The sequence below is a fragment of the Amia ocellicauda genome, chromosome 7 (assembly GCF_036373705.1).
Source record: "Amia ocellicauda isolate fAmiCal2 chromosome 7, fAmiCal2.hap1, whole genome shotgun sequence".
NCBI classification, from domain to species: domain Eukaryota; kingdom Metazoa; phylum Chordata; class Actinopteri; order Amiiformes; family Amiidae; genus Amia; species Amia ocellicauda.
The window spans coordinates 39,779,536-39,792,252 of record NC_089856.1 but is presented as its reverse complement, the minus strand read 5'-3'; the positions used below and the strand labels follow the sequence as shown (position 1 = coordinate 39,792,252).

Genomic DNA, 12,717 nt, shown 5'->3' with positions numbered 1-12,717 from the left:
AAAGATGCATATCTGAAAAAAGACCAATCGCTTTCATGTATGGTTACGGCCATGCAGAATTGCGCATGACCAATCTTTATCTGTTATCTGGGTTTGTTTGCACAGCTAAAATAACTATTGATGGTAACCATGTATGTTTTGACATGAGGAGACTTCGTTACGCCCTCCCTCCCCATGTCAGTTATCTCGCTCCCAATGTGTTTTATTCTGGTTAAGAGTGGAGGATGTAGTGGACGTAAATCCAGGAGAATCCAAACAACAACCAAAGTATCTTACTTTATACAAGACAGATAATTGAAAACTGAATCTGGACTAGACCTTGCGCAAGGTCATGCTGGCTTCAGGGGACGCTGTCTAGCAATAGTCTGGACTCGCAGCTGGAAAATGACAACTGTGTACGCTGTGCTGCATGCTCTCCTCAGCCTCCTGATTCCCATCCCGAACTTGGTGTTGATTGTAATCGTCTGTAAACTAATCAAGAGAACACAGGCTAAGGGCTACATTTTCATCATCAACCTGGCTGCTGCAGATCTGTTGGTTGGACTCATGTGCGTGGTGGAGACCCTGGACGATGTCTACGATGGGGATTTCGACAGGAGCCTGACCTCCTGCCTCCTGCGGATCGGCTTCACCATCAGTCCCTGTGTGGCCTCCGTGCTCACCCTGCTGTGCATCTCTTTGGACCGGTGGCTAGCCGTCAGCCTCCCTTTGCGCTATTGCAAAATGGTCACCAACAGGACAATACTGGCCGTGCTGGTGGCTCTCTGGTCTCTGTCCTTCTTGGTGGGGAACCTGCCCCTCATTGCTCCCTCTCTCCAGCAAACTAACTATACTGGCTTCTGCGGGCTGCTGTACTCCACCGGAAACCACTACCTGTACGTCATTTGCTTCATCGTTTTCATGCCAGTCTTACTTATTCTGCTCTACGTCCATATCATCATGGCCAGGATTGCGTTCTGGCAACAGCGTCGGATCCAGCAGGCCGGGGTCCTGGCGTCACCCTTCACTGTGCATCGCCCGCACTTCAAAGCGTTAAGGACCATACTGGTGGTGATCTTGGGCTTCTGTCTGTCCTGGGGACCTTACTACATCACTGGCCTTCTCCAGGCTGCCTGTCCCCAGTGCAACCTTAAAGACCTGCTTAAAGACCCTCTCTTCCTGCTGGGCGAAGTCAACTCACTCCTAAATCCGCTGATTTATGCATTTTGCAGTAAGGATATAAAATCTTATTTCAATCGCATGTGGTGTTGAAAAGAATGGGGGTGTGGGTTCGTTGTGAATAATAGTAAACTTTAAGATTTGCATTGGCAGTAGTGAAGGGGGGACGCCTTATTAAGAGAGAGAGAAAACGATCGTTCCCCGGACAATCATGTAATTTGTGCCCATGAACATTAGGATTATCACAGTTTAAAATGTTTAACCAACTCATTTCCCAGGCCACAAGTCATTGTAATTGTATTGGACATGGTCACACATATCAGTATGCTGCATTATATGGACTGTAAAATAAATCAATACTGCCACAGCATGCTATTAACTAAATTAACAAATAAGATGTTCTCCATGAACTAAGACAAATGATTGGATAACATACAAAATGGCCTCATACTCTAACCGCTTTGGGTTATTTCGGTTGTTCTAAATCACAGGGAAAATGTCAGCTCATAGAAACACCTCATCTGTAACTGCAGCTGTGAATTACATCATCATACCATTACATTTGAGTGTCTTGTACGGCACACCAGGACAGTTCACCATGAATTATGCAATTAAAATAAACTGAAACGACTGCCATTTATATTATATCTTCAGCGATTTGTCATGAATATGATTACCATGCTTTTTTTTTTCATTAAGACTGTGTCAGCTGTTGCATTGTTCGAAAAATGTGTCAGTCACAACGCTAGATGGCGCAATTTATTTTTCAATCTATGCATTGCTGTCCCGAAGTTTGATCTGATGGAAAAGTCAATTTATTATAGTATATATGAATTAATATATACATTTAAAATGTATTGGAAATAAATAGAATTGAATGTAGCCTAAAAGTATAAGTAGATATATTTTAAAAGACATAATGGTTTGATAAAAAAGTTACTAGATTTACAACCCAGCTTGGCTCTGACGCGAACGGTCTGCCTTCTTGATGATTGGTCTATTTTTCCGTCAATCTTATTTTATAGGCTCTAAATGATTACGTCACGGGGGTGTTCCCGGAAGACTATGATGGAAGTTGGCAGAAGTAGGACGTTGCACTAAATTGGGGGAAAAAAAAGTGCTTGGATTGAATTTAGATGTGATTTTTGAATGTGCTGTATCCAGGACTAAGCGGTTCTCCAAAAAAGTGTTTTTGATCCGGGAGTGTAGGCGATGTTTGCGTTTTGCAGCACACGTGGTGTCTGTACGGCGAGTTTCCACCTGTGTGAGTTTATTGTATATAACTGTGCTGTCTAACCATACAGTGAACGCAGTCGCAGTTTGTGTAGCTGAGGGCAGATCATATTTACAACGTGCGATGCAGTAACAAGGAAATAATAACACAAAACTATTAGTCGGGACGGATCCAGTTGGAAGAGGGGGGCGAAACGATGGAGCCCAGCGAAGATGCCGCCTCGGAACAAAAAGCTCCTCTGCAGGGACAGCCGAGCGGCGGAGGACGGCGGGATGCAGAAGTGCAGAGAGAGCCGGGCTCGGAGGTGGACAGCGCCTCTGGGCCGGGGACGCACTGCCGGCCGCTGCGGGTGTGTTTCTCCGGCGCCACCCCACTGCTGTGGCGGTCGGGCGATATCAGGGCGGCCAGAGAGAGACGGGGCATCGTGGGCTCGATGGTGGGTTCCCTGCCCAGGCAGCCCCGGCAGAACAGCCGCTTGGGGAGGCCGGCGCAGCTGCTGCCGGAGGAGGCGCGTCTGATGGCCGAGACCGGGCTGGCTGTGCTGCTCGCCGCGCCGGAGCCCGAGGTGAGCACACCGGGCAGCGAGACTAGTGACGGATCTCTTTTCGGTGCATTGACAGCCACGATATTGTGCTTTTCTTTCCACCTCAGACTTTGTTTATCTGCAGCAGTCAATCATTTAGTAGGATCAGTTAAACACCCCAGGTATAAAGCTGCACGTTGTTCTGATGTTTTGCAAACCACTCATATGAGGATCTGTAAATGTATGTGATCTGCCCTTCTCCCAATATTTTGTAAGCTTAACTATTTAAAACTGAGCAATTTGGGTTGAGTTAACGCTTCAGTTAAATAAGCTTGCTTGGAACAACAACAACCAGTAGGACAGTGAGTCCCCAGAACCAGGGTTGCGAACTACTGCCCTAAATGGCGAGCAGGTGGATCATCTGAGCTAAAGTAAAGGTCCAATAAATGCATGAACGAAAGACTGAGGACAGCTGTCCAATTCAAGGGGTCTCTTGAGTCTGGAGAAGCTTGCCATTCCCTCCACAGTCCCTCTCACTGCGTGTTGCTGTTTCAGAGTGAAGAGGGTCCGAGGACCGAGCTGGAGATGTACAGGGACCGGCTGCAGCGCAACTACGAGGAGCAGAGGCGGCTGGCCTTGGAGGACAAGAAGCAAGTGCTGGAGAGGGTGATGCAGGAGCAGCTGAAAGGTGTGCAGAGACGGGGGAGTCTCTGGCATTGCTTGTCTGAAGTGTTGTCTTAAGCTTTGGCCGGAGCTTGCAAACGACTGCATGATTTCATAGGTTGTGTGTCATTTTTGAATTGGGTTTACTGATGTCATAAAATAATGTTTTTCATATCTCTGGTCACCAAACTTGGTTGTTTTGGTGTGACTTGACTACATCAGTCTATTTTTACATGCGTTTTGTCCTACATCACGATGTATGGCTCAGTTGGTGACTGTTTGCCGTCGGTTCCCTAGACGGATCCAGTGTGAAGGCCGATCGGTCTCTCCGGGCTCGGCTGGATTCCCTGCAGAGCTCCTTCTCCTTCCCTCAGTCGGCCATGATGGTGCAGCTCTGCACCGCCCGGGCCTGCCTGTCCCACAGCCCCGAGGAACACCATTGGCTGGCTGCAGACTGGCCGCACCCACGGGATGAGAGGACCGAAGCCAGGTATCAGGTGTTTCGGGATCTGAGACAGAGGGGGTATTACATCACTTCTGCCGGGAAATTTGGAGGAGACTACCTTGTGTATCCAGGTAATTGAAATTACCCCCACCAGCTATTAATGATAATATTTTCTTTCTGAGCTTTAGAGCCACTGAGATTTAATTTGTGAGAACTGCAGCATTTTGCTCCCAGTTAAGCAATGCCTTCTGCTGATTCTGACCTAGTTTCTTGGCGCACCCTTGCAGTTTTCGCCCGTTCCATTTTTCGGCTCTGACCTTGGAGCTCTCGCTGGAGACGTCAGGAGTGTTTATGCCTTTTCGCTTTGTTTAAAAAATAGAAGTGATTCTATTTGGGTTGTCTGAGCTGGGCGTGCGTCTCTCCCTGCCCCTTTTGATGCAACCTCTGGCTCTTTCTCTCCAGGCGACCCCCTCCGTTTCCACGCTCATTTCATCGCGGTGTGTCTCCCCATGGAGAGCGAGACCCCCGTCAGTGACTTCCTGGCGCTATCCCGGCTCGGAGCGAATGTCAAGAAGACTGTTTTACTGTGCTCCCCAGACACCGATGGCCAGGAGGTGGTCTACACATCTCTTCAGTGGAGCGGTATGGCCTAGGGAGCCATGTGGGCCTCTTGGTTTTCATTCTAATAACCAAATGTGAAATGGTTGTGCAGATTACCGGGTCTTCACCTGTTGACCACTTCAAGCTACCTATATCAACTGAAGGATTGTGGCTCCCCAGGACCAAGGCTGAAAGTGTCAGATTATGTGATAGAAACTAATCAATTGCCTGGCTTTTCCCAAACCGAGCTGGTCTCTGGTGGTTTACAACTTAAGACTCTGGTATGGCATTATTTTCCAGTGTATGCATGTCTCTGCTTTGCCCTGCAGTGGAGGAAGAAACCTTTTTGCGTCAGGACAATTTCTCTCACTTGTCACTTTTCCTGGTTTGCTTTTTTTGTGTGCTTTTTATGTTTTGTGAACTCTTACACTTGGAATGTGTCTTCAGGGTTTGCATTTGTGTATCAAATGAAAATGCACAGCTGATGTATTGAAAATGACTTGAGAGATCTATACTTACTTAACTTAAGTCCTAGGGCTGGCTTTTAACTACCCAGTGCTATTTTAGGTAGGTTATGACAAGGGTAGTGCTAGTTGAGGTCTATGAAACGATACAGCTGGCAATAAAACAATACCATCGACAAAGAATTGCTGTTATAAAATGGATTCTATTTCTACGCACAGATGCGTCGTTACTATTCTCGTGCGAGTGTGTTACAAAAGCAGTTTTCAGCTGACTATCCCAAACAGTCTTTCACAGAGGCCTTTATAAACGCAGTCTCGGCTGCCTCCATCTTCAGACTCTCGCACAGGCTGAGCAGCTTCCTGCTGAGTGAGATCAGGTGCAGCGGGGGCTTGGCCCTTTGCAGGTGTGTGTTGGTGGGGAAGCGCAGGCAGTTGTGCAGCTTGTGCAGAGTTGTGTGCAGCTTTATTCTCCCAGCGAGCAGGAAGAGGTCATCTTGGGATATAAGCGGGTAGGGAGGGAGAACCGCCTTGGCTTCCTTGCACTGAATGAATGAGAGGAATAACAAAATAGTGACAAGACACTGCACTGGAAAAGAGATCACTATTGATGCTAATCGGTTAGATTGCCGTCTACATGTTCTTGCACGTAGTAGTAGTATTTTTAGGCTAATTCTGAAACTAAATTGTGCAACAAAACTTCAAACTTGTATAGACATTTCTACATGTACACCTGCTTAAATGATCGTATCAATTAGAGATTAGATTTGATTCATATAACACGTGTGTAATTTGAATATTAATCAACCAACCCCCCACCTAAACCCCAACCATGACCAACACAAAATTTGGAAGCTGGGCCCCTACAAATCTATACCCGAATCAGTCAGTTGAACCCCAGCCTCTATGGAAGTTTGGGCACTGGGGCCTCTAACCTGGATCCCAATATAACCCCAATTTCCTCACTGAATTTTAGTGCATGACTTCTCTAAATTACTTCAAGTATTACGATTAGGGTGACCCAGTGTCTGTCACCCTGTGCCCCTCTTCCTCTTCTGACTCCTGAAATTCACAGGGGGGTCTTTGCAAGTGCATACCTGTATGTTGGTCCCAACGTTGAATTTGGCTTGTTGCCCCATGGCCAGAAAGGAGATGAAGATTTTCTGCTGTGCCAAAACGCGGACGCCAACTCGCTGGTTTAGCGACAGAAATATGGGTCTGAAGGGAGCTGGTCTGTCGGAGGGGAGGGCTCCGCTCCACCGCCAAGTCTTCAGCTTGTTACCGTGCTCATCTGAGCACAGCCCTCCGAACACATTGATACTCAACCTGCATGTCAGAGGGCGGGAGAAGTAGTGATCATAATTATACAGGGTTGACTGGAGGTTGAAAACGTGCATCTCAAGATCACATAATTGGGTTTGTGTATAAGCACTAGAGCTATATTGTATTTACAGCTGGGAAATGATCCTATTTATAATCATTCAATTCAGCTTTGCCATATGAAATACATTGTCAGGTTTGTGAAGGTAACAACTCAATTATCGTCCTGTATAAATGCATATGTGAATATATAAATGCACAGACATTGTATTATTTTTCTTTTACTCCCCCCACCCCCCTCCTTAGTTTATTTTGCTACATGGGATTAGTACTTTACTATATGCATTCTTTATGACTGTAAAAGTGCATCTTGCCTGAAGTGCAGTTTGAATTATAAAAATAATTAAAGCTAATGCAAATGGAAGAGTGCACCTACCAAACATTGCCATTGGGATGATAGCAAGTTGCTTTCCCTTTTGACTTGAATACAGCCTGAATAGCAGCTGCCTCAGCTTTGTCCTCCTGTACGATGGCTGCAAATTCATTTTTCTCATTGACGATAATGAGCACTGCCATGTTTCCTGAGGGATATCTGTGAGATTGATGATTAAGGATAGGGAACAAGCTGTAATGCACTAAAACGAAGGCTCCAGAGAGAAGTTGTTGGAAGTGCATGTTAAACTGAAGAGATTGTGAATTGTGATTATGATCTCATCTTGGTACAGACACTGTTCCTTCCCTGTATGGAAACCACATAAACCTTCTGAGATGTGGGTAAAATCTAGAAACCAGAAAAAGAGAGCCTTGGCTACCTGGTGTATACAGCTATTTGGGAGGATTAGAAATACAAGCAAAAAGTCATGTAAAATTATAGATGTGTATTCCTTTGCAAGTGGTTTAAAATTCTCTTTACAGTGTATTTCAGGTCCTGGTTTCCTCATAAGTGGGGAAAAAAATAATTCTAGAGATTTTCTATCGTGGAAGAACTGTGATGAAAAGGTCTTCCACTCAGTCTTCCCAGTGAAGAAACTAAACTGTCCGTCTGATTCATTTCCCATGGAGTGGGCAGTTTGCCCACTGCAGAAATAAGGACCCTACTGTGTTTTTAAATGTTATCAAGGAAGCACCTGTGTTCTTCACAGATCTTCTTGATGAGTAAGAGAAGCTGCAGAGATGAGTGCATGCCCTAGTTTCCAAACGCGTATTTAAGGAGGTGGAGAAAAAATAAAATAATGCCAAGCCATCAGCATTCAGGTCATTCAATTCATGCATGCTAATCATTTATAATTAAAGCCTCCCTTTGGAAAAAGCAACATGCATTGTTAATGTTTTTAAACGCAATGGGAAAAAAATAACACAGTTTGTTCGCCCCCACGCTTGTTTATTTGATCACCAGATAGTCAAAAGGATACAGGACCTGAGCTGATCCATCGGGGAAGGCAGTCAGGAACTTGTTTCCGTTTGTGTAATATTTCTCTGTGAATTGAATGCTCTCCTGTAAAATATACATACTCACAATACATATAATGCTTCACTATACATAATGTACAGTAATCATAAAACCACATCTTGAAGCATACAAATATTTTGCAATACGACATCCATGATCTGAAGAATGCTTTGAAGTGTGTTTCGATGCTCTATGTTCAGTGCAGCTGTAAAAAGACATAGGCTAGACCCACCTTGCGCTGTGTTATAGTAAAGTCTTCCTCAAATGTGAAGAGGCTGTCCTCTTCTGGCTCAGTCTCTTCCTCATCCACTACCTCCTGTTTCACTGTCCAGCTGCCATCTCTTGGCGCACAGCTGGAGAGCTGATAGCTGATGGTATTCATGGATTTGGAGTCTGGGAATGTAAATAAGGGAAGTGAAAAACCAGGTCAATTAGCCACAGTGTGTGATCTGTTGTGCACTGTGCCATAAACACATACCCTCACGATTTGCATATATTAAGCAAGTACATACACAGGTGTGCATCCTAAACTAGGCTATGACTAATCAATGATCATTCATTTGTTTGGCTATTGCTGGTATGGTTTTATTTATTCATTTCATTATTTATTGATCAAATGCCAGGTCAGGGTTATTTAAAGCCTGACAGTCATTAACATTGGGGTAAAACAACACAGATCTGGTTTGCTGGTTGAACTCACAGCTGTTGGGGATGGAGTCGTTTAGGTCTGCCGTCTGGTAATACTTCTCAAGTGCTCTCTCTTGAAGTCTAATGCAGGAAGGAAATTAATGAATAAACAATCAGTATATCAATGCATAATGCTGTTATTTGTTTTCACTGTACTGGAGTTTGTGTCTGAAGCGCTCCACTGTGAAACTGATGCATTCTCTGATAACAGATGTGCACTAGTGAGGCTTTGGGGTGTTTTATTATTCTATAAGGGAATGCCACATTTTCAGACATCTGTTCTTTGTCTTTGTCCTCCCTCTCACTGTCTCTCGCTCTCTGAATGGGTAGCTGTATTTCTGTTCATGCCTCACCTCTGTGCTGCCCTCTCCTTGGCTCTCTCTCTCTCCTCCATGTCTTCATCAGGAGGATGAAGGACAACGCTGGCCTTGTCCCTCTCCTGCCTCTCAAGGATGGCTGCTCTCTCTTGTACTAGGAACTCATAGAGGTGCTGGTATTGCGGACAGCAGAAAATCTGAGGAAATTAAAAGAAAGAAGAGAGGGACACATTATTTCTCTGCAGATACTCTTAGCTCTTAACTTACAGTTTACACAAGAAACATTTCAAAGCATTACAAAATACATTGCTCCCATCAGCACAAAATCCAATAAGCATACATCCTAGTACCATGAGCTAACAACTACAGACCGAATATGCAAGAGAGACATTTCTGATGGCATCATGGATCCTCCCTGACCAACTGCTCCTAATCTGTACCTCACCAGGAGAAATTCCGAGGGTTTGCTGATGGAGAGTTGGACCTTCCTGGCTGTTCTGGTGTCACTGAGACAAACCAGCTCAGTATCCAGGAAGTGATATTCCCAGGAACACAAGCGTTCAACTGATAACGCCAGGAATTTACTAAATATAACCAAGCCTCCTGTCTGCCTCTTGGGCTTGTGCAGTAAACTGATATTGCGGTCTCATTTATTTATTATTATTTTTTGCTTACCTCACTTGCTTGTCCTTTTCTAATCTGATCTGCTGTTGGGAAGGGTTTCATTTTTTTACCACAGAATTCACAGGCTGTGGGTGAGCCTGTTTGTGGGGGCTGATCAAAATAGAGAAAGGAAGAAAAATAAATGAACCACCAGAACGAATGTCAGCCAGATTTCATGTTTGTATTTTTAGATATTAAAACTGAATTAATTGCAGCTTAGCCGAAGGGATTTTGTTGATAACCAGAAGCAGAGATACTGCTTCCACGTGTGCAATCAAACAGCTCGGTACGTGCCAGAATCTAAACACTGCAGAACAGAGAAATCACTGCAGTTTCCTCAGATCAGTTGAGACGGCTCATTCCCTGGCCCCAAACAAGCAAACAAACAAACAAATGATCAAAAGAAAATGGTCTTTTGCAAATTCTTTGAACTGAAGCAGAGATCTAAAACGGGGAAATATATTTAAAATCTCAAATCTATATTTATAATTTAAATACCCTGAAAATAAATTCTGTTGTAATACGATTCAAAGAGTTCAAGGTTTTCAGGAGGATTAAAAGATTACTACCAAGAAATTAGCCTTATCAAGATTTTGCAGGTTCAGAGGGTGACAACAGCTCACTGTTCTACTTGGATAGTTCTGTGTTGACACTCTGTCCTCACTTGGCAGGATGGAAATTAAGGAGGCAGGCACCTGTGGGGGAACGGTCCGGGGATCCGTGGGCCTGTCCCTGGATTCCTGCTTGTAGCTCAGGATAGCTGGCATTCCGACACCTGGGAGCAGGGGCTGTTGCAACAGATGCAGGAACTCTTCATTGAGCTTCCCAAAATAAAAAGCACGTAAGAGCTGAGCTGATGCAAACAGTGTCATGAAAAACGGGAAACTGAATCAAAATGGTCAAAAAGAAGGAGCCAAATTACTTGCATGTCAGTGAAAATGCCCATTTCCTTTAGCTCCTGGTCTGAGCAGGAAGAAACTGAATCTGATTGGGAGAAAGAAAAATAATTGCTATGTATGGATATCACAAATCTGAATTCTGTTATTCAGTAAAATGTTATTGTATGTCTGAGGTCTGGAGGGTTGAATAGGCAGGGACAATTGCCCTCCTTATACGTGGATTTGGAAAAGCAGCAAGTAATCAACTACAAACAAGTGGCCTTCACTGATGGCAGAAACCTCCTTACCAGTATCGAGAGGGCCATGGTCTTGCAGCCAGTCACCTTCTGGTTGTGTAATAAGAGCAGCTTCTGAGGAGCTACTGCAAACATTTGTAATTTTAGAGAAATAGAGAACATGCAGGTCAGCTTAGTGCTTTCGAAGAATTCCCTGTGACTAAGTGACCGTGTCTTCCTGACAAAGGAAATAGCCGGACTGGACTTGAAATGAGGGCATTTCTTATCCTGTTATTGCAAAATAACAACAAATTTTCTGTAGGCAAATAAGTTAAACATGAAAAGTACACTTAAGTTGATTATATAGCAAAGTACTCCTTTTTAACTACTTGATCACATTTGTTTAACTGATGTTGAAGTCCTCTGAAAGCTGTCTCTGTCACACATTCAGTGTTGAGCACATGAGTTCAGGCCTAAGGGAAGTGGTTTATCTTACAGATATGTTTAATTGAGTTGTTGCTGGCTTTGTGTGTTCATTTATACTCACTTTTCTGAAGAGACTGGCGAAGGAGGACAAGTCTGCTCTCTGGAAAATCCTCTGAATATTCTGGGAAAACCTGAAACCCCAAGATGAGTGAGTTTACATCCGAAAAGGTCAGTAGGCTACTGTGTACTTGCATGCCTTCATGATTCAGTCCTCTTATTAACAAATGCTCATCTAAACAATAACCTCTGGTCATGCTATCTTTGGCCTAAGTTAATACTTTTGCAGCACTAATCTGTAGTGGTAGCTTCAAACTGCAGGCCCTTCCCTCACCTTGTGAATTAGGCTGCTGTTCCACTGTGTTTTCTTCTTGACCGACATTAGGCGGTGACCTCTCCTCACAGTCTGAAAGGGGTGTATAGTTCTGTGCAGTTTGGTTGTCATCCTCCATTTTTCTGCTCTTCAGTCGCGTTTTAACTGTGTTTTCACATCGGGACAAAAAACATGTTTGATTTAATCAACTTACTCTTTCGGTACATTTCTGTATTGCCATTTGCATTGCCAGTTGTCTGTGAATAATCTCTTCCAGCTGAATGTATGCTAAAGAAATGCCCTAGCCAGATTTCCTTCTTGTTCTGTATCTTATCAGAGCCGGAAAAGCAGCGTCTCACTGTTGTTTATAGTATCCATGGAGATGGCGGCTGTAGGGATTTGTATGTAGTGGCTACCCTTGGTATGCAGCCTGTGGCTTTAAAGAGAAAGTGCTCAGTTTAAGACTGTCAAGTGTTCAGGGTAGTGAGGATTGAAAAAAATAAAAATAAGACAAATGTCTCCCTAATTGTCTGTTTACACTGTCCTGTCCCCTTGTAAGCTACTAAAAAGCTCAGGGAACCACATGGATGTCATCACCTTAGTTCCTCCTAGTGACTAGTCTAAGACGAGCCGTGCCACATCACAAGTGACCAAACCCATACAAGATGCTCAGGATGTTGGCCTTGAGGGAGAATACACTGCAAAAGAACTGGTGCATGCAGGCCGGTTGCATAAACAAGGCTAAGGCTGTATTTGAAACCACACACTACCCATACTACATTCCAACATTCCAGAAGAATGCAAATTGCACATAGTATATTAATTTTTAGTATGGAAAAAGTACACGGATGGCTTGCTACATTCGCCAAAATATGCAGCATACATCCAGAGCGCACTACCAGGAATACCGCATCCCATCATGCTTCACGGTCGGCCGACGTTCCATTCAATGTGGAAAATAAATGGCGGACAAATCTACCGATGAGGGAAGCTCTCTGGAATTCAAATGTAAGTACATGGTTAATTGGATAGTTCATTTGATAATTTTGTTGATGTTTCCTGATAACAAAAGTAATCTTCAACAACATATAGTTGTTTTTAACTCTACGAAACGTTTTATTTTTACCGAACGATAAATCCGTCACGTGATGTCACATGACATACTGAATCATTCATCTTCAAACGGCATATTGTACTACACAGTAGGCAGAAAATCAATATGTAGCATACACGTATGTAGTAGGGTAGTATGCGATTTCGAATATCCTTCTTTGTCTTAATGTAAT

The 12,717-nt window shown here is 43.9% G+C and overlaps 3 protein-coding genes across 3 annotated transcripts; 2 read left to right on the top strand and 1 right to left on the bottom strand.

The window, feature by feature from the left end:
* The first annotated feature begins 384 nt into the window (after positions 1-384).
* On the top strand, positions 385-2,246 carry LOC136753954 (glucose-dependent insulinotropic receptor-like). The gene is made up of 2 exons (XM_066710333.1): positions 385-1,170; positions 2,184-2,246. The coding sequence occupies exons 1-2, from the start codon at positions 385-387 to the stop codon at positions 2,244-2,246; spliced, it is 849 nt and encodes a 282-aa protein (XP_066566430.1).
* Positions 2,096-5,270, top strand: tsen34 (TSEN34 tRNA splicing endonuclease subunit). Its single transcript, XM_066709551.1, has 4 exons — positions 2,096-2,957; positions 3,471-3,603; positions 3,876-4,154; positions 4,486-5,270. Exons 1-4 carry the CDS (start codon positions 2,589-2,591, stop codon positions 4,674-4,676), a joined length of 972 nt encoding a protein of 323 aa, XP_066565648.1. The 5' UTR covers positions 2,096-2,588; the 3' UTR covers positions 4,677-5,270.
* Positions 5,271-5,359: 89 nt separating this feature from the next.
* LOC136753438 (glutamate-rich protein 6) lies at positions 5,360-11,803 on the bottom strand. The gene is made up of 13 exons (XM_066709550.1): positions 11,453-11,803; positions 11,183-11,252; positions 10,708-10,781; positions 10,444-10,505; positions 10,217-10,342; positions 9,534-9,632; positions 8,895-9,055; positions 8,555-8,622; positions 8,087-8,247; positions 7,817-7,899; positions 6,841-6,996; positions 6,182-6,410; positions 5,360-5,629 (listed from the first exon to the last, which is right to left on the bottom strand). Exons 1-13 carry the CDS (start codon positions 11,568-11,570, stop codon positions 5,360-5,362), a joined length of 1,677 nt encoding a protein of 558 aa, XP_066565647.1. The 5' UTR covers positions 11,571-11,803.
* Positions 11,804-12,717: the final 914 nt, after the last annotated feature.